Below are 22,646 nucleotides of genomic sequence, written 5' to 3'. Positions count from 1 at the left end.
GCCAAGCGCCACTTAGCTTTGGCATCGGCCCTCCAATTCCGAAGCCAAAATAAACGACGGGATGTAATAGACGAGGCCAAAGCCCTGGACGTAAACTTCACAGAATTTAAGGAAGCGTCGGCCGAATATTCCGTCGCTGCAACAATTTTGTTTATGTCTTGGTGGAGACGTGTGTCTTCTGGTGGTAGCCTATCCTGAAGCTGCCTCAGCCAAAGCAGCGTCGCTCGGTTGAAAAAGGAAGTGGCGGTCGCGGTTTTGATTGCCCATGCCAGGGCTTGATGTTCTTTACGAAAGGAAAGCTCAGACTTTCTGTCCTCCGATTTCAATCCGTCCAGTGCATCCGTTGACAGTAAGGACGAGGAGGACAGGTTGGCAATGGGAGTGTCCACCACAGGAACAGACAGCATGGCGTCCAAATCTGGTGCCGCACAATACAATTTCTTATCAATGCTATTGGGGCCCGTGGACGAAGCAGGTTGAGACCAAGGAGATTGTAGCACGTCAGAAAAAAGTTGAGGACAGGGAATGAAGTCCCTGCCCGGTTTGGAAGAGGAGAACAAGGCCTCGTGGGGGTTCGACGCGGACGCAGTCTCAGATGTTGCAGGCGCAGAGGCAGACATGTTAGTGACCTGACGAGCCTTATGTAGAAGAGATTTAAACAATGAAGGCCTGAACAGCCCGGTAAAGGCAGGGACATCAGGAGCGAGGCCCTCGTCCTCCGAAAATTCTAAATCCTCAACAACATTCTCCCCTTGATCGGACTCATCCGAAGAATCAGGCGCCAAAAGGTGAGAAGGCCTCGGAGTCGGTGCCATAGGTGGTTGGGGCACCTGATGGGGGGCCATCTGTGCAAGAGGCAAGGACGGTTGCTGGATTCCCGCGGCCAAAATTGAAGACAAGGCGTTAGACAGCAAAAACTGCAAGTCCATCTGGGGAGGCAATAATTGTCCATCAGCCCCACGAAGACCAGCGGCGGTTGGTGTGAAAGTCGCCTCAGGGCGAGAAGCAGGAGGAGGGGGGGCGGGGTTGAACAAGCCCACCGATGAAACATCAGGCAACGAGATTGAAGCTCTTTTTGACAGCTGTCCAGAGGTACCTGGCTGTGGCGGATCAGGCACCTGGGCTCCACCAGACGCAGGCGACAAAGGTGGTGGATTCTGGCCAGTCGGAAAAACAGAGGCCAAAGTGGCCTGCCTGGCCTTGTCATATTGGCGCTCCAGAGCCCTGTGGCGTCGCTGTGCGTCCTTATCCGCCGCTGCCGATGATTTAGGCTGGCGGGAGTCCTCAGAAGCAGACACGACTCTGCTACGAGATTTGGACTTGTGCTTGGCTGGAGCCCTAGGGGGGCTGGGCTCACGCTCCTCATCAGAGGAAAAAAAGGCATCCGCCATGACTAATAAGATTAGATATAATCAATTGGTTTTTTTTTTTTTTTTTTTTTTTTTTTATATATATATATATATATATCCAAACACAAGCTGAACTATATACACTTAGCCCTCTTTAACTCCGAGGGTGTCACAGGGGATTAACAAATACTGCCCAAGCTCCAATAAAATTAGTGGGACAACAGACAGCTGGTCCCCTTAACTGGGCGGGCTGACAAGCAAGCGTACACCCCAACTAAAAAGTGGCTTAGAGAGAGGGTGACCCAGGAAAAAAGGCGGCCCTTAAAGAGCGACTTTGCCGTTCAAAATGGCGCCCGCCAAAACGCTGCCAGGAAAACTGCTCCAAAATGGCGGCCTCGGGCCGTTCAGAAATGGCGGCAACACAGGCGGCTGAAATAGCGTCCAAATAGGGATCAAGGGCAAGCCTCGCCAGACGCCGCCCGAGGGACGGGCGTCAGCGCAACCTCACCGCCGCAGCAGCCGACTCTCTCCACAAGGCTGTGGGCTGGAACGAAGTCTCCGACTCTGCCTGGGCGCCTGAAGCTCCGAGCGGCAACTTTGAAAGGCTGACAAATGGATCGCAGCGCACACAAAAACAGCAGCGGTGAGAAATTGACTAATACGTCAGAGGCCGCAGGGCAAACCTTGCGGAGCACTCCGGAGCCGCCCTAAGAGAGCCAAAAATACCGTGCAGAAATTGGTGTGGGGGAGGAGATGCAGCAATCGCAAATCCCCGCGCTCCACACCGGCGGCTAGGAATAAGAGAGGGAACCGCCCCGAAGGGCCGGTAACCCGAGCTGCTGTCAGAAATGCGAAACCCCCGGGCGGAGGACGTGCCGGCTCCCCAGGCACCTATCTCGCGCCCCGCAGCTCACCAATAGAGGCTCTCACCGATCAGACAAAAAATTACTAAGAAAAATAAATAAAAAAACCTAACGCAAACTGCTAAATTCTCCAAAAAATGAGCACGAAGAGAAAGGCACACCAGTCAGTCAGCGACTGAGTGAAAAGACTGGTGCATCATGGGAAGGTGGGCGTGGCCACAGCACGGAGAGACAGTTTTAAAAAAATCACCCAGTCAATAGGAAGCGAGGAAGAAGGAAACCCAGAGGTGGATTGCAGGAGCAGAGGGCTGGAAAATCTGTACAGTTATACTACAGAAATTTCTAGTGCAAGCTAAAAATTAAATTAGTAGTCATGTTTATAGAAGTTAATAGCATTCATAACACATTTCAAGGGCATGTAACATTAATGCAAGGTTCCTCATACATTAACATATTTCCCTAATTAGTCTTGACGTGCATTGGAGAGATAAAAGTGATTAGGAAAGCAATTCATGCAAGCCATACTTACTTCTTTAGACCTTTGTACCAATTTTCAATCTGTTCAGTGTACAAAAGAACGGACCCTATATGTACATCAATATTTAGACTGGACATTTCATATATCCTACTCCAATACTTTTGGTCCTTGACAGATGCCTAAGCAACAGATGTGAAGATAACCCAATCTCCTTTCTGTGTAGGTTAGATCCCAGGATCTACATTTTACATTTTGCAGGACTGTGCAAAGGATTCAAAAGGACTCTTTTAGTGACAGAGGTCACTAAAGCAAAGGAAGCATTAAAATGCAGCTGTGCTATAAGAATAGCTGATTAAACAGCTTTCTCAGATTATATCTGCATACACATGCACACATATCCTCTTCATTCCTATCAATCTCAGGGGAAGTGCTGTCTCTATATGCATAGAGGTTACATGGTAAGGTCTTCAACAAATCACAACTTGACTTCAGTTCCTTAACACTTTGAAGGTGTGATTCGTTTGTGCCAAAATGCTTGGTGAAACTATCCTTTGAGTGCTTTTCACTAATATTTTCATAAATGTATTTGATCTGGGAGGCAAGTGAATAGAAAGGAGACCCAGAAATATAGCATAGACCAGAGGTCTTCAAACTTGGCAACTTTAAGACTTGTGGACTTTAACTCCCAGAATTGTCCAGCCAGCTATGTTATGCTGGCTAGAGAATTCTGGGAGTTGAAGTCCACAAGTCTTAAAGCTGCCAAGTTTGGGGACCCATGGCTAGACGAATAGAAAGGATTAAGAATAATAGAAAGAGACAAGGAACTAAGAATATACATAAGCCTGAGACAACATCTGAATATTTAAAACATGAAGGATCATATGTGGTATGTAGTAAAATTAAATTTAATTTGCACCTACACAGACTGATACACTTATAAGCACACAATCACATACATGCAAACACACACACACCTTTTCTTACTTTAAAATGTTTGGATGAGAAAGTCTATTCATGAGCTGAACTTCTTTCAACATGTTTGCACGATTGCTGCTTAGTGTATTCATCTTCAGGGCCATGATTTGATCCGATACTTTGTGCCGTACCTAAACAAATCCAAATAGAAAAAAGATGAGCTCATTTTTCCAATGGAACGTAAGAAAAACATATTGATTCAAAATTTAAACCATTCTTGACAAATTAATAAAAATTCCCACAACTTTTGAGGTTATGTAATTCCATTCTGTTTTATTAATCTACTAGCTGTACCCGGCCACGCGTTGCTGTGGCCCAGTCTGGTGCTTCCGCTGGGCTAAAAGAGAGAGGCTGAAGTTCCAAACTCTCCACGAACATTTGGTGGGTATGCCAATTCGACGTCACTCACTTTCATCAGTCACATGACAGCCCCCGAGCCACGCCTACGCAGCTGGTGATTAGGACAGAGACCCGGTTGCTAAAAAACAATGGGAACCACAAAATCCTCCCTCTCTGTCTCCCCCTCTCTCTTTGTATCTCTCTATGACTCTCTCTTCCCCGTCTGTATCTCTCTATGTCTCGCTCTCCCCCCCTCTGTATCTCTATGTGTCTCTCTCCCCCTCTCTGTATCTCTCTCTCCCCCCTCTGTATCTCTGTCTCTCTCCCCGCTCTGAATCTCTCTATGTGTCTCTCTCCCACTCTGTATCTGTCTCTCTCTCCCCCCGTATCTATGTCTCTCTCCCCCCTCTGTATCTCTGTGTCTCTCTCTCACCCTCTCTCTGTATCTATCTCTTACCCCCTCTGTATCTCTCTCCCACCCTCTCTCTGCGTGTCTCTCTCTCCCCGTCTCTGTCTCTCTGTCTCTCTCCCCCTTCTGTATCTCTCTGTCTCTCTCCCATCTCTATGTCGCTCTCTCCCACCCTCTCTGTATCTCTCTATGCGTGTCTCCCTCTCCCTCTCTCTATGTCTCTCTCTCCCCCCTCTCTCTGTATCTCTGTGTCTCTCTCCCCCTCTCTCTCTGTTTATCTCTGTCTCTGGCCCGGCCTCTTCTGCATCCCCTGCCATCGCCCTTACCTTTTCAGGCCAGGCCTTCGCAGCTCTCTGCACCACAGCAGAAACTCGGGGGCCCCCTCCGTCCTCCCTACACTGATGTTCTCTGGGGGCTCAACAGGGAGACGTAGGGAAGGGAAGGGAAGGGAAGGGAGAGAGGGAGAGGGTGCGGCGGGGGTTCGAGGCTGGTTTGGGGCTTCCCACCCGAAGAAGGCGGCAAAGCCAGGAGCCACGCACACCCCACTGGACCCCTGCTGCGCAATTCTCCTTCCCCGTCTGCCAAGAACAGGGGAATGATTAAATCCCTCGCTCTTCCAGGCGAAACGAAGGAGGGCCGGCGATCCTCCCTCCTGCCCGTTTCCGTCCCCCAAAGCCTCCCCGGAGCCCCTTTTCTGCCAGAGGCCGAAATTTTCATGTAGGCTCCATGAACTGCCAGAGTGCCCACCTGGGAATGCATGGCGGCGCTGGTCAAAGGTGACCCCGAGGCTCAGTTGCCTCCATCTCCCGCTCACCGACTGGATTCGCATAGCACCGGTTAGCGGCTGGTCTTTCTGATCTCAGGGCCCATGGTAGCGCTGGGCCAGGCACGATTTGGGCGAGGTGAGGGACGGAGGGTTCCCGCTTGGCGGACCCAGGCAGCCTCGTTGCCAGGTGTTCTTTGGAGGGAGCCCCTAGAGCAGCTGGCGAGGGGGATGGGCAGCAGCGGTGGGCGAGGCTAGTTTGCAGGGCAGCCAGGGGAGGGGGAGGTCAGAGCCAGGCTCTGGCGGGCCCCACCCAGCCCTAGAAGCTCTGGCTACGAGGGCTTCCCGGTGGGGAGCCGGCTGCCTACCTGCCGAGCCTGGTGGCAGGATATGGCCCTCGGGCGTCTCTGCCTTCCAAATGCGCAGTTTCTTGGAAGCAATATGGAGAGTCTAAATATAAGGAGCAGAAATCTGTTGAGCGTAATTAAGGCTGGGAGGCTGCCATGTTGGTTTTACATCCAGCAGATGGTGCTGTTTTTTAATGTTTTAAAATGTTTGTCAATGTCTTTCAATGTTTTCCAATGTTTTACATGTTTTTACCTGTCACAGGTGTGACATGTATATAATATAGGTATATAAAACATGCCCGTAGTCGAATGCAACGTTGTGTCAAAATTTGAAAGCAATCGGTGAAGAACTTTTGGAGATGTGCGGTTATGTACAAACGGACATTTACATTTTTATTTATATAGATGTACATTTGCTTATACAATTAGTAAAATCTTAATCCATGAAAAAGGTGCATATATTTTCCTTTTTATGTCTTTATTGGTAAATTAGTATTTGGGCATGTTTAAAGGGCTGATCTACACATTAGTACCATTTCACAAGCTGTAAAGTCTTTTATGGTACTTCCACAACAGACAGTTACTGTTATACATCCTAATGCTAACAAAAATTAATGTATTTTAATCATTTGACTTCTTGTTTGAATGCTAATATTCAACAGTGAAGCTTTCTGATTTGTCCAGTGTTTGCAGTTGAGCACATTCCCTTCTACTGCAGTTATTAACTGGAAAACCATTGGAAAGGCTTTATTTCTGGGTTGGGTTGTACTTAATTTGAAAGAGCACCTTGGGGACCTTCTTGGGCTGATGGCTTTTGTTTGAGGACCACGTAGAGGCCACAACGAGGTTGATCTTTATCCAACTTTGGCTGGTGTGAGAGATGTGGTGTTTCCTGGAGTAGGAGGCACTAAGGACAGTCACTCCCATCCTTTCTGCTCGATTGCTGTAATTTACTCTATATGATACTGTCCTTAAAAGTCTACCTTGAAACTTCAGATGGTACAAAATGCAGCTGCACAGATTTTTATAGGACAGAATGCATGAAAACAGAGAATGTTTGCTGTGGATCCCAAGAAGAGGAGGCATGGAATCATGCATTCTGTTACTGTATTTACTCCGGAACGAACAGCAGCCTACCCTTTAGAATATTCCAGAATCTTATCAAGACATGACTATTCTGGAAGGCCCTTAGTCATTTCCCCCATTGCCTAGTTTAGAATGATGAAGCACTACAAATAAACGTGGATGAAGGATATTACGGTATTACAATAATTAGCAATAGGTTGTGATATTATTATTGTATTATTTTGTATTGACTGCTTTTTATCCTGCATATAATTGGATTATGAACTACATGGGTTGACTGTGATAGGATGGAATAAAATTTCATAAATCAACTATTAATTTATATAGTTATTCATAAATCATTTTGTATAAAACTTCTCTAATGATTCACAGAACTCAGGAGAAATACAATAAAAATACAATACCGTACACTATTGCCCACTAAATCTTAAAAACTTAAACCTTTCCTGCACATCGACACAACTGCATCGAACTGCAAATGATGAAACAGGGAAAGTATTAGATCTTTGCAAATCCCATGTTCCAAAAACAGAACCTGTTGAACAAGATGCCGCAAATAACCTTCTAAAACTACTGAATACTTATAATTGGCATTTTAATTTTATACTAGACATAGTTTGGTCTGGGGAAAGCTTTCATCATAACTGTCTATTATTTTTTCTATGATTTTGCACACTAAGAGTATTGGTACTACGTTATCTACCAAGCATAAACTATTTTCAGATATATCTCTCAGGTAACTGAAAATTTGCTAAAGACATCATCACTTAGAAACTTTTTGAAGCCCAATGCTATACGTACAGTCTTCTACTGAACTATCTCATACTTTCAATTCATAAGTACGGTAAGAATGGACTAAGAACTTCTGAAACAATGCCTACTATCCTCCTCAAACTGCATGAGGAAGATCTTCCACTATAATGCTTAGATTGAAAACCTTGCTCTTCTGTAGAGTCCTTGGTATTCTCTGAACTTAATTGTTTTCTTGCAGATATTTTGTTACTCAACTAGGTAATATCTTCAGTGCTAGAAGGAAGTGGAATTTGTTCTGTTTATATACAATAACTTGCCCTGGATTAATTGCTTTGTTATCTTTCCCACCCAAACTTTTAAATAAATATTTCATTATATTATTTTTACTATTTCACTTTAGTAATTTAATGATAAACTGCCTTGAATGTCCTATTTGGGAAGTGGTATCTTAAATAAATGATAAAATCCCCTGCCCACTAATATTATATTGTTACATGATGTTACACTGCTTTAAGTAACTAGTTTACTGATTAGAATGCTACAGCTAAAATGAAATTTAATGCTGAACAAACTCTTACAAGGGTCAGAACACTAAAGAAATGGAGTTCTTTTAAAGAAAGTTTAGGCTGGGAAAAATTCAGAAAGTAATTTTGAAAGTTCCAATTTAAAAAGAAAGCTTGATTCAAAGTAAAAACTGAGTTATGAATTACTCTTGCCTATTTAAGTATTCTCAAAGAACTAGACACTTAATGAAGTAGTAGTTCCAATTTAGATTAATGCCAGAAGACTAATATCTATTCTTCTCTAAAGACTCCAACATAGTTAATAAATATTAAACATAATGGTATGTACATATAGGTGGTCCTTATTTAACAACTACTAATTAAGTGACCAAACAGTGAGTTTGTCATGAACAAATAGTACTTATGACTGGTCATCAAAGTTCAGCTGTCACAGTGCCCCCATGATCACACGATTGCATCTGGTGTCAACTTCAAAAACTGATCAAGCCTGCTGCAGCCATCTTTCCATTTCTCAGCTGCCACACATTGGTGGGAGGGGAGAGCTCTGGAATGTCGGACCAGAGATACATCATCCTGTGGGAATCAAGGTCATCGTAACAGGTGCTGGCCAGAAACTGTGGGAAGTTGCCAAAGCAGCACCAGAACACCTAATTGTACAATGTGACCTGTGACACTGAGGGAGAGAAATATCTATTCTTTAATTATACAGAAACTGCAGGAAATACTTAGAGCTGGTTTTACTTTCAAATGTGCCAATATGATGTACTCAGTAAAATGGTTCTTTGAGAAAACTGCAAATCCCAGAGTGCTGAATTGGTTGGGTTCATTAGTCAGAACCTTGACACCAGGTGCTCGGCAACTGGCCCACATTTCTGATCCCCGCAGTGTCTTGCAGTCACATAATTGTGATTTGCAATCTTACCTGCTCGCTTCCCACAAGTCAAATCAATGGGGAAGCTGGTAGGGAGTCAGAAAAAAGTGAGGTCCTCAACTTATTAACCCATGGTAAGCAATACCATATGGTATATTAGAATACGACTAATGTACATTTTTGAGTTTTATGAGACACTTAAACAGGAGAAATCATAAATCAGTTCATCAAATAGAAAAGAAAATGTACATACAATATATGTATGTAAACTATGGAGGACTGTGTTTTGGGATTAAGTTTTTTTTTAATATTGGGGTTTTTGTTTGTTTCATTGTTTGGGTTTTTTTGCTTTTGGGTTATTTATTTTGTACTTTTGAGTCTTAAATTGTTGGGACTTCTTTGCTTTGAGTGTTTTACTGATCATACCATGTTTAAATATTATCACATTTATTATTATTATCAAATGTATTTGCTGCCTATCTTGCAGTTTAAGGTAACTCTGAGCTGCTTACAGTAAGATGTACATAATTATTTTAATCAGGAAATAAAGCCACAGGTTATGTTATCAATAAATCATTTCTACTGTAATCCCTTGAGACCAAATGCCAAGATCAACGCCTGTGAAAGGAAGTTATCCTGGAAGTCACCTGTTCTATAGCTAGGAAAAAGGGTATTTTTTTCAAACTAAATCAAACTGAGATATAAATATTTATCTAATAGTGAGAACTAAAAAGAAGCATTAAACTTTGCCAGCAGATGCATATACTGCAACCAATAAAGAGACAAAAATACTGTTAACTAGTTTTTAAAATAATCCTACACATTCGGTTTAACATATTATTGCGTGTAATTGTAATTAATGGTACACAGCTTTAGATATAGAATAAATTGATATAACTTAAGTTTCATAGAAAATACTGAGATATTGGATTACAACCAGGGGTGGGTTCTACTTACCTTTACTACTGGTTTGCAGTGGAGCCACGCACGTGTGATTGCTTCGCTCGTGCGTGTGCTCTTCTGTGCAAGTGCTGAAGCATTTTGATGTCGGGGTCGGTGGGTGGAGCTTCCTGCCAGTTTTACTACCGGTTCTATAGAACTGGTGTGAATCGGGGGCAATCCACCACTGATTATAACAGAACCCAACTTCAATTAATTAGTCTAGACCTGTGATGGCGAACCTATGGCACGTGTGCCACAGCTGGCACGCAGAGCCTTCTCTGTGGGCACACGAGCCATCGCCCAGCTCATGTCCACTGTGCGTGCCTACCTCTCACCTGCCAGCTGATTTTCGGGATGCGCAGAGGGAGGGGTGCATGCAGGAGATACGCGTGCATATGCGGGGGGTTGCAAGTGCTTGCGCGTGGGGCAGGGGAAGCACGGGGGGAATGGCATGCATGTATGTTCTGGAAGAGTGGAAACGGGCCTGTTTCCGGCCTCTGGAGGGGCCTCCAGAGCCCAGGGAGGCCATTTTCGCCCTCCCGGAGGCTCGAATTAAGCCTCCAGAACTTGGGGAGGGCGAAAAATGAGTCTCTCAGAAGTTATGTAAATCCAGAAATGGGCCCGTGGTGCAGTTGCTAAAATTTTTGAATCCCACCCCTCACGCGCCTGTGGGGGGGGGAGTTGCATGTGCATGCATGGGAGGAGTGGGGGGGTCATGCGCATGCATGAGGTGCATGCATTGCATTATGGGTGCCGGCATGCATGCGCACTGTCATGCATATACACACGTGCGCTTTTGGCATCCGAAGAGAAAAAGGTTAGCCATCACTGGTCTACACCAATACAACACATAGAACTCTGAAAAAAAGTGTTTCCTTGTTTGCAAGTTACAGTAAGAGGAAGTACCATATATACTTCCAGTTTTAAAAGCTAATTCATAGGAATTTGCACAAGCAGCAAAGAATTGTGGCTGCACAATGTTTACATCAATAAACCTCATGTTCTAACTGCCAAAATGAAATCTCCTCACACCATCCCCCATTAGCATCTATGGTACTAAATTAAATTTGGTAAGAAACGCAAGATATTTGTTTCCTAGAATTGTTTCCTAGAATCAAGTGAATGTGAAAAAACTGAAATTTAAATAGATCTATAATTAAACACTTATCAAATTTGAATTATTACTGTATGAGATTTAAATTCGTACGTTTTTATAATAGTGGTTGGATTGGGGAGGGAGTTCTTTTGGCAAATTTACAATAAGGTAATAGTTTTCATAGTCATTTAAGTCAACTTAATATTCCCTCGGTAAAATAGATACATATATACAAACGTGTGTGTGTGTGTGTGTGTGTGTGTGTGTACACAGAGACAGAGACAGACACTATGTATGTATGTATGTATGTATGTATATATTTAAACTACAGACTTCTAGTTACTTTTATCTCACATTTTAAAGAGCAGCCTTAAAAGAGCCAGATTAAAAAAACACTAATGCATACAATGAAACTCTTTGGATTTGGGAAATGTATTGCTTATCTTAGGTTTTCTATGTCATATGATTATTCTACAGCTGCTACTTTATCTTTCCTATTTATTTGTTTCCTTTCTCATATCTTTATTTGCCACAGTCGTCTTCTTCCTCTTCCCTTTTCACAGAAGATTAGGCTGTGGTTTATACTAAATATCAAAATATAAACAGATGAAATACTAAGGTCTCATTTTTACAGCTAGGTTGCTTCAAAATTATTTTTTCTTCATTAGATATATCAGCAAGACACATAACTATGATAAAATATATTTAAAATTTGCTTTTAATAAAGGAAGATTGAACTATTATTCAAACGGTAACATTTTCTGAAAGACATTATGAGAATCTTAGCATACTTAGAATAATTAAAGGCCCAATTTAACTAAAATTACTATAATTAAATATAGATCAAGTTATAATAAAAATCATTTAGTCCTAAATCTAGTCATCCTAAAATATTTAAAACATAAACTCCAGGTATTTCTTTCTGTACAGTCCTAATATTGCAAGCTTTAATGAGTTGCAATGCATTTTGACAGCAGGACATCTATCAACTGTACTTTTTTTGCTTCTAACAGATCTCTCCTTGTAAGTTTGATCACACAGAGGATATTTCTGTGAATTAGCCACAAAGAAACTAATTTTCCAGACTACAAAACCTTCCTATCTGGGATTTGGCCCTTTAGAAAATAAACACTACATGTTCTTAAGTATGTAAAATAGACAGTTAAAGGGAAGAGTACAACATCAGCCAATTATTGGAGAATATTCATCTATTTCTCATATCACATTTTATTCAATGGGCTTGTTCACATGGTAACTCAAGCCATAGCATGTCACCCAAAGTGATTCCTGATATGTTACTGGGTTTATAACAGGGAGCCTTCATTATAAGTGGCAATCATTCTTACAGCATGTTTAATTCATCTGAACCCTATCTCACATGTTATTCAAACCCAGACAGGAAAGTTAAGGAATGACCAACTCCTCTTTCCAGCTCTTAAACACAGAATCAGTGAGCAGGAGTAGCTATAATTTTAATTCTTCCAGCAATTGTCTCCACTGCTTTTAGTTTAATTGAAGTTGATATTCCACCATTTTGCACATGACATCCATACCATTTAGGATGGACAGGGACAGATTTTGGTAAAAATTAGGCAAGCTATATCTTATGACCTTGGAGTCTGAAGGGATCTCTCAAAATTTCAGGGTTTTTTTTCTTCATGTTTTACAGTTTTATTCTAATTTCATATCTGAAAGTCTATCAGAAACCTGACAGCCATAACATGATCCTAATCTATTTATTTTTGCATTCATGCCTTCTGTACTGGGCCTTCTCCATGCCACCACAAATTTGTTACGCATCTTGCTAGCATAAGCTGCATAACACAAGTTGAATTCTACACAGCCTTATTCTCTGTTAATATTTGCCAAATATAGCTTCTCATTTAGGGTCTCACCATGTGTAAATCCAGTCTGGGGATGGGGAAGGATTTTTTTTTTAAATCAAGCCTGAAAAGTTTACCTAGTGATCACTGCAGTGCCTAGGATACCAAGAGAGGGACTGAGGTCTCCTGAGTAGGTCTCTTACTCTTACTTAATTCAAAACCTGGATAGGCATGTTGTATAAACACCCACCCATCATCTAGAAAATGAATAGTAAATGTGGCTTTATTGTCATATTATCCTTAGATAAACAGAGTTTAATTGACTATGTCAGGGAATGGTCCTTCAATGGTTACCTTATTAAAAATAAACTTAAAAGTCAAAATTCAAAGGCAACACAGAATGTTTGTGAAAATAATGTAGCAATTAAAGTTGAATATACACATTTAAAACCAGAGTATTGATTGTGTATCTCCACTTTTTCTAGTTTTCTGGTAAACTATGGAGGATGTATTAAGAAAATAACTGCAGGTATTGGATACCACTGTCTATTACTTTGTTTTCTATAGTGAAGCAGAGGTAACTATAAGTCTGAACCTCATCAGCAGTCACAATCCATAGCAAACCTTACAGTTGGGAGGAGCTGATGAGCAATTATTTTGATCATTTTTTGGGGTGGAATTCTACCTTGAAGGAAGCCTACCTGAATACTATATTAAATTCCTTCAAAATGTATTTTAAAAACTTCTTTATGGCTTTTTAAAATACAAATATACTGTATTCTCCATTTACATTTTAACATTTCATTTTTGTTCTGTATATTTATATTTTATTTTATTTTTTATTCAAATCACTGGTTCTATTTGGAAAAAAGAAAGTTAAACAGGTAAATAAAATGTACCATATATGTTTCTAAAAATAATGTGGATAAATTATTCAACAAAGTTTTAATATTATTTCATTTAGAATCTTTGACACACAATTAATTTTTCACATTCAAAACTTTTCAAGGAGAGACTATTGTAGGCTGCAAAAACCAAAAATCTCACATGGCAGCAAAAGGTTTGCCACCATTAATGGTCATTTGTATTTCTGCAGTCAAATACCCTATATATTATACAGAACAGAGTATTCATTATGTCTTGCTCCAATTACTGTATTAAAGAGAAGATACGGAAATGTTATTACTCACCTTGAATACCTCAGAGAAGAAACCAGATCCTATTTTCTCACAGGAGAAGTCATCAAGTCTTGTAAGTCTTGAAAAGGCACTTATCAAGGCTTTATATGAAGAAGTCCAAACTCTGCCCATCTGGGACCCATCACTTCCGCCACCTCCATCAAAGTCTTCAATGCGCTCTAAACGTGGTGGGAATCCTGCTATTGAATTTCGCTTACTCCGATCCATTTTGTAAAAACAATCCTTTAGAAGAGCACCTTTCACATCTTAAGTGGTCGATCTTTGTTTCTTTCCTCTGGATGAATACTAGAAATGAAAAATACATCAGTGTACCATTTTCTTTTTCTAAGCTTCTCTTATTAAAAAAAAAATAATGTGTATAATTTATATGGGACAAATTAAAAAGAAAAAGAAAAAAGAAAAAATGATTATTCAAAACTTTTAATCAAATAATAAGTGAATCGCGGAGAGGAGGAGGTTCCACAAATTATTTTTTCCATTTAGATAACAATACATGTTTACTTTGTAAATGATTTAGTAAACTGTTGTGGCTAGTGAAGATATGGAATAATTTCATCCACAACTAGCATTTGTACAATATGTTAAAGTCTTTGCTAAACATTTGTAAATGTAAAAACTGTCAAGCACTAGTACTCCAAAGAGTTAATTCAACAATTAAAAATAGTGACTGATTTTATTCCACAATATTTTAGATCAGCCTAAGTTTCCATCTGAATTGTCCTGTCAATATTAACTATCTATACTGCACAATAGCTTAGTGGAAATTCATTATAAACAGTTTCACGTTACAAATATTTCATCTCAGTCACCAAAGAAAAGCCAGAACATAGTAACTTGCCCAGGTATTCCCCCTTTAGATGGAGTTCAGATATATGCTTTCACCCAACCAAAATATTTTAAATAAGAACTGTTTACTAGTACACACATACACAGATATACAGTAATTCATTCATTCTTGCAGGACCGCCAGAAACATGCAGGTTTTAACTACTATAATCTAGAACCATGTCAGAGGAATGTAGTTGCCAGTATTTCTCTATGGCTTTGCACTAACAAGGTAGTCCTTTCTTCTTAAGTGGTTTGTTTCTTTAAAGAAACAAAATTCGTCCTTTCCCTTATACTACTAGAATAGAAATGGGACTTGAATCATACACTGCATATACCATCACTAGTGAGGATATTCCAGAGATGCTGGGACAACAATTCTTACTTATGCTGGTTAGTAGCTATAGCCTCAATACAGATAGTCCTCAACTTAAAACAGTTTGCTTAGTGACCGTTCAAAGTTACAACAGCACTGAAAAAAGTGACATGACCATTTTTCACATTTATGACCGTTGGTCATGTGATTTACATTTGGATGCTTGACAACTGTCTCACATTTATGAGGGTTGCAGTGTCCCAGGGTCATGCAATCACAATTTTGCAACCTTCTGACAAGCAAAGTCAATGGGGAAACCAGATTCACTTAACAACCATGTTACTAATTTAACAACTGCAGTGATTCACTTAACAAATGTGGCAAGAAAAGTTGTAAAATGGAGCAAAATTCACTTAACAAGTTTCTCACTTAGCAACTTAAATTTTGGGCTCAATTGTGGTCATAAGTTGAGGACTACCTGTACATCTGAATTGAAGGATTATCACCAAATTGAATTTACAACAATATCTTATTGATAGTGTTCAAAATTATCAGTAGCCTGTATTCATATTGATTTAAAATTGTTTTCCATTAACATAGTTGTCACTCTAATAGATAAGAAATTGGATGTGAATTGTTAGATGTGAAGTTATTTCCCCATTCTGATAGCAATGTGCTGAATAGGTTATGGGCCCTCATTTATCACAAAGTTGTGGAAAGAAGAACTATCACTTCCTAAAGTCTCTGGAAGGATAGGATACCAAAATATAATAAGCAAAACAATTATACTGTTTATCAGCTTGTTCAAATATGATTCCATATTTATAAGATGACAGTACATTTGATGTGTTCAATTCAATGAGATTACCAAGTCATCAAAAGCATAAAAGGTATCAGATTGGAGTTAATTAGCCCAAGAAATAGTTACAGAGATAGCCAGATCGAAGCATGATGATATAATTTGGAAACAAAGTCTGTAGTCCAATTTAGATAACTGAAATGTGAAAGTTCAGGTTACAAGTAAGGCAAGGGCAGGAGAACTAGAATTCAAAGCTAAGAACTGAAGAAATGACTATTTCAGCAACTTACCAACCTTTAACTGTTTTAAAGAACTCAGGGGTCAGCTGTAAATAATTGGTGTACTTCTCAAGGTCTCCTCTTTTTTTGCAACAAAATATATTGGTAGAGAAATCTCCAATTGATTCAGATGGGAATTACTTCATTCCAGATGAATCCCAGACTCATCCCAAATTTCTTGCATAGTATAACCAGGAAATTAACCTAACATACCATTTCAGGCACTATGAATTTCCTGGCTAGCATCAGTTTTATTCTAATTTCTCTCACTACTAGCTTGATCTCCATAAAAAATGTAGGACTTCCCTTATAGGAAAATAAGGTTTATACAGCAAAATGTTGCAATTACTAGAAAACTATATTTTAGTTTGGTAGAGTGATATAATATTTTCAATTTTTACAATTAATTATAACATTCTAGAAAATTATAAAAACATGAATTTAGTCATTCATTTCTTTAATTTTTTTACATTTATCCTTTTTAATGTTCAATAAAAACATATAAAAGTTTTCCAAAAGGTCTGTTTATTTTATTTGGGGGAAGTGCATTTGAGCCTGTTTCTGCTCCTGGCAACTGTCTGATTTAGTCCCTGCAAGTTTTTCTTGGCACTTTTTTCTTTGGAAGTGATATTTTTGGAAGTGGCCAGTGACTACCCCAAGGTTTTGCTTTTGTGCACAAAGAAAGACTAGAGCTCAGCATCTCCCCATTTCTAGACTAATGCCTTAATGACTACTAGCTAATTGGTAAAAAAACACTGTACTTTTCATGATAGTGTACAAAGTCTATGGCATCATTAATGCATAACACATTCCTTTTCTTATGTCAGCACCATTTTAATATCTTTACTGTAATTTATAAAATGTAATATACTAAAAGTCTTAGCAATCCATATACTTTTCCAGAAATATTCATGCCATTTTCTTTTGTAAACTGGGAACATTTTCATACCTAACACAGTCTATTAAAATATGTTGTATCCTTTTTTGCACCTGTCAACACCATACTCTTTTCAACATGGGAAAAATGCAGTTTTAGTGCTAAATGGGGATTAGAATTCTGTATCATGATGAAGCTGAAAAAAGCTTTTAGGCCAAGAATTGAAAAGAGTATCAGGTTGGGAAAATATTTTAGAGTACTGATCAGTTATGTTTCAAATATGAAACTAGTCCAAATATTTGATCTTATTTTATCAATTTAAAGACAGCAATAGTTTATGAGGTTATTTATAAAAAGTAAACCAGACGTGTATGAAATCAGATGATCACAAATTCACATTTATCAGTCTATATAGCCTTCTCTAAAAATAATGGCACCTGTTGTCTAACAATACTGAAAAGCATCCAACAGGCACGAAAGCTGCTTCCCTCCTGAAATCATGCTTGTATTCCTATGAAGGGCAGATTTTTAATATACAAGAGATAATTCCACCAATTATATACACAAAAAGCACATTATCCTGCCATATTCTGAGAACATTATAGAAGCAGCAGACTGCAGTAATTTAAAGGACCTCGATAAATCCCTGTGCAACATAAAGGGGACAAAAGAAAACTCCTTCCAATTAACATTCAGCTTCTCCATTCAGGACATGTCTATCTATATTGAATAAAAACCCTAAGCCGAAGCCACAAATCTTAAAAGACTCAGTGACACTTAATAGTATCCACTCTATAATTTCAAAACACCTACTGAAACAAGCTCTATTTAATAACACACAGGAAGATTTAGTGGTTCCTAAATGAGATGGTAGCCAAGCAAAACATTACTGTGTGCAACAGATACAGGTTAAAAAAAAAACAAAGAAAGAGGTAAAGATAAGGAAGTTATTCTTTTGCCTATCGCCAACAGCCTCCATCCAGGTGGTCAGATACTCCATCTTTGACTGGGCAGTTGCTTTTTAGGGCACAACGTAGGAGCCGACGACAAGTTACACAAAGTTCTGCTAAAGTATAGCGTGCTACCTCTATACACGTTCCCTTTCAGAGGACTGACATACGTATCTCTAGAAACTATGGGTAAATCTAAGGCTTATTCTTCGTGTATTATTGACCTCCAGGAAGTCACCCGGATCCTCACGCCTCTGTTAACGTCGGCATGCAAAACTTAGGGAGGCGCGCGCGCAGACACACATACACACACACACACACAGGCACTCGCTCCTGCTTGGCTCACAATCCACCCAGCCCCTTTCCTCTTGCACACCTTGGGAAAGACCCCCCCCCCATGGTCCCCCTTTCTCCCCCCCCCACCCCACTCCGCCTCGACAGTAGACACTGCGATTCTCCATACCGGTCTGCTGCCTTTACCTGCCTCGAAGAGGAGGAAGAGGGGCGGCGCGTCCCGCACTCCAAGGGACAGCTCATATTCCCAGGCCTTCCAGGAGGACAGTGGAAGCGCGACACACCGGGGTAAACGGTCTGCTCCGCGGCAAATACCCCAGGCAGGGTAATGGGACACGGAAGGGAGCAACTGGTCACTTTCCAGAAGAACCAAATCTGGGCCGCAGCGGCCGAGGGCCCTTCCCCCCACTCCGTCCCCCCGTCCCCCACCTAGTCCGCAGCACAGAGAAAAGAAAGGACGGGCGCGCGCCCAGCTGAGTTCCGTGGACCCTACAGCCCAAAGTAAATCGCCAGAGCTGGCTGGAGGCCACCACAGGGCGAAGAAGGGCGGGACCTGCCTGCGGATTTCCACCAATCGAGAGAGCTTCTTGTTGGATAGGCAGCGAAAGTAGCTAATCGAGTTGAAGATTGACACACACAGCCGCGGTCTGTGTCTCCTCTTTGGTTAAGAGATGAGGGGGGGGAGTGAAGAGCTTGAGTGGCAGATCAGTTTGACTTGAGCGCAACAACAGTTCCGAGCGAGCTCAAGCGAAAAGGGCGGGACGAAGGGAGAGCTGCTGTGGGTTAGATTCCGATTGAAGGCGGATGAGGAATACTGCGGAATGTCAAGCCAATGAGAATAAGTTTGCCATTGAAAGCGAGGGATGAAAGAATTCTACGTTGTTTGCACAAGGAGGGAAGAATTCAGCTGTCAAACGAGGCAGAGTTCATTGTTTGCTGCACAAGGCAGCAGTACTTCCTAAATTTGATGCACGGAGTCTTTTGGTAGGCGACCGATTTTGCAACAGGCTACAGAGTTGCACGCGCGCGCACTAACAACTCCTGATCGTTTTTGGAAATGATATAATTCATGAAAGTCCTCTGTGTCCCATGAACGGCAATGAAGCAAAATTACCACAAGATAACTTCCACTTTACTAAAACCCTTGTTACTGGGAAAATGCTCTTAACCATATGATTTACCTTCCTCGGTGTCTTTAAACTGTGGGTGTCTTTTGCATTGGGGCATTTAAAGGAGCAGGATTCATTTCATCCAAGGAGCTTTTCTCTGGCTAGATACCAGTGGGAGTTTTCTCATGAAGAATGATTCGTTATAGTGGTATACCTCAAGACTTCCATACTGAATCATATATTTTAAACAAAGGGTCTAATGCTTTGTCAAAATAACTAAACATGTGTCACACCATCACAAGGCAAGCTCAGCCCTTATTATAAGTGTATACAATATCACAGCATATGTGTAAAAGGTATGGAGTTTGTGCAACAATGTCATAATACTTGTTTCACCATTTATACCCCCTTGACTACTGTCAGGACTCTTCTATTTGAGGGGAAGTCAGGAGACCTGCTGTAGGTGTGACTACAAACATGGTTTTGGCATGATGAAAAGTGTGGGAGTTTCTTTGACTGTTTCAGCCTCTGCAGGAGCCATTGGTCTCCTAATAATTACTCTCTAAGATTAATGCTTTATTTCCTGAATTGCTTTCATTTACATCACCATCTCATGTCTTTCAGAAAACATTTATACAGCTTCTCATTTTATGAATACGTGTGTGTGTTTAAAGTAATTTAAAATAAAACTTGATTTTTGAGTTGGTTTCTCCAGCCTTAAGAATGGAGTGTAAAGTTTATTATTTTGTGAGAAAATTGCCAATTTTGATAATAAACTAAAAGGTGGGGGGACTCTTTTTTTTTTTTTTTTTGCAGACTGAAAGAAATAAATCCTTGAAACCCCATTGTTTAACTGGACAGGATAGGCAGCCTATATTGCCCATAATGCAGTACAGTTACTTCTAAGAAATTACCTCTTGGCATTGGGCTATGTTACTAAAGTCTAAATGTATAGACTTCCATATTTGTGTCATTAGAACTACCTGTTGGAAGAAATTGTGTGATTTTATTGATTGGAATATTGGCAGTTTCTCAGCACAAGCAAAATCTTTTTAGCTCTCAAATCTTATGTTCTGATGACTCTTGGTGAAATCTGGCTCTGGTTCTGTACAATCAGTTCTCTGTTCAACAACACAATACTGGTTACTGTATAGAAAAACAAAATACCAGCATGATAGACATTGTCATGAAACGGAGAGACCAGAAAGAAAAGTTGTTTAAAAGAAGAGATGCACATGTTTCATGTAGCTGCAGGTCAAGGCTTTTCTTAAAAAGAAAACCAGTTCCAGAAACATGTCCATGTTGCTTAATTTAAAAAAAACATAAATGGGAAGAGCACTTTCCAATGAGCTGCAGTCATTTATATGGGCCCTGAAAGACCAGATCCCATTTGGAAACAGGTAGAAAAAATTCCTGCTGATGAGTTACTTAAATACACACACACCATGTTGTTTTTCTGGCTATAGTACAAAAGTGATTTACCATTGTCTTCTGGGATATATTTTTGATGTATAGCCCTGGTATTCCCTAGAGTCTCCTATCCAAATATTAGTTAAGTTTAAACCTGCTAAACTTAGCTTTTTCTGCTTTGTAACTACAAAATCAATGAAACAGAATTATTTGATAAACTGATATGTGCAAAGAAATATTTTCTAGACAAAATAGCCGAATGGAAGAAGGAAAAAAGTCAGCACATGGGCACTTGGCCCAAAACCATAATAGATTTTGGAAATATTAAATTTCCATTTTTATGGCCTTCTTGTATAATTTTCCAAGTAGATGCTTGGCACAAATGTTCTTGTAGAATGAATTTTCCCTATTTGGAATATAGAAAACAAATGGCACTGGAAGGTCTAAAATAATTGCTTATTCACAAAGTCAACTGGAAAACACAGCTCTGCTGAATTCTCTAAGGCCCCCTTAAAAACCAAAAGCATTCTTCAAAATGTTTGTTGTGTAGGAAAATACTTGGCAGAAATAGTATTGAGCAATGGTTTCCAATCTTTTTGTGATGTTCAGGGAAATTAATATATACTAATTAAAGTGTAAAATTTGTCCAGGATAGCATATTGGGTGTGTGTCTGCAACTTTTGCCCAGGAAACTGAGCTATAGATTAACATTTATAGGTTTATGTCTCAGTCTGTGATTCAATAAAAGTTAAAATGAGAGTGACATCTTGTGTTCAAACTAGTGAACAATTTCAAAGGTTCTAGATATTTAAAATGAAAATCCCTGACATTTTGTGTTACAGTTCTATTTCTTTAGAAATTAAAACAGAAAAAGTATTTTAAATGGAAATGGACAAAAGGCAAAAACAAAGCTGGTGGAAAAGAAAATATGAGACATGACTGAAATAAGGATTGACAATGTTTGGTCTAAAAAATCTCAGTCTCTCAAAGCAGTTGTATTAGCTGGGGAATGCTGGCAGTTCCTTTTCAGCATTTCCTTTGCTATCTCTGTGTTCATAAGTTCCAAGGAGGACTCTGGTTTTCAAAGAAACTCTGGGGACTAAAATGGCAGAAGAGGGCAGAAGAAATCCTAGAGTGTTACAGGGAAAAGATGAAGATCGAATCCAATTAAACCAAGGATACCGATAGGAATCTTTCAAGGATTACCTTCTAGTGGTAAGAACTGTATCAAAATATAACTATTTTCCTGCTTTGATAGTATCCACAAATTGCCATCTGGGGATCTTGCTAGAGTGGAGCCTATGTAAGCCTTTCTTCCCAACCAAATCACCACAACCTGAATGGCTATATTTTTAAGGCCTGACCTAGATATGGTTATTTCCCAGTAATGAATTAAGTTGGGCTTTCCCAGACAAAACTGGTGTGTAATTTGGGGTAATTCTAGAATGCTTGGCTCCTTCTTAAAGAGCAAGTGAGTTCTTACACAAATCCATATTGTGCACCAAGTGAATTCATTCCTAGATGGGAGGTTCTGCTCATATTCACTCACACCTTGGTTACCTCCTGTCTGATTACTACAATGAGGTCTATGAGAAACTGCCCTTGAAGAGCACTCAGAAGCTGCATCTGTTCCATAATGCAGCAGCAGAAATTATGGGCACACGGTAATATGAGCATATAACATCACTTCTTTGTGAGCTGCATTGGCTCCAAGTAAGTTTCTACAATGTAAGATGCTGGTTATATTTAGACACCCCTTCAGATACAGGTACAGGTTATTTGCAAACAGCCTGTGTGCAGTTATTTCTGCCCAATCCATTAAATCTGACAGTATGGACATGCCCTTCTATTAAAAATATCATTTTTATTTATTTTTAAACATATTTTATACCATGTTTATTTTTTGTATAAATAACCCAAGGTGGCAAACATGTCTAATATTCCTTCTTCCTCCTGTTTTCTCCACAACAC

General features: G+C 40.1%; 1 protein-coding gene across 1 annotated transcript in view; it reads right to left on the bottom strand.

Moving 5' to 3' along the window:
• The window catches only part of TESK2 (testis associated actin remodelling kinase 2), a 64,654-nt gene extending 46,159 nt beyond the window's left edge, over window positions 1-18,495 (bottom strand). Inside the window, exons 1-3 of the mRNA XM_070941398.1 lie at window positions 18,343-18,495; window positions 13,809-14,102; window positions 3,675-3,796 (exon numbers count right to left, since the gene is read on the bottom strand). Of these exons, the coding sequence (XP_070797499.1) occupies window positions 3,675-3,796; window positions 13,809-14,024 (338 nt within the window). The 5' untranslated portion in view covers window positions 14,025-14,102; window positions 18,343-18,495. The remainder of the gene's footprint in view (window positions 1-3,674; window positions 3,797-13,808; window positions 14,103-18,342) is intronic.
• Between the last annotated feature and the right edge of the window lie 4,151 nt (window positions 18,496-22,646).

The sequence above is a fragment of the Pituophis catenifer genome, unplaced genomic scaffold, assembly GCF_029215685.1.
Source record: "Pituophis catenifer annectens isolate HBS135680 unplaced genomic scaffold, rPitCat1.0.hap2 SCAF_3, whole genome shotgun sequence".
NCBI lineage: Eukaryota > Metazoa > Chordata > Lepidosauria > Squamata > Colubridae > Pituophis > Pituophis catenifer.
The sequence above is the reverse complement of the archived record's forward strand: the minus strand, read 5'-3'. Positions and strand labels throughout refer to the sequence as shown.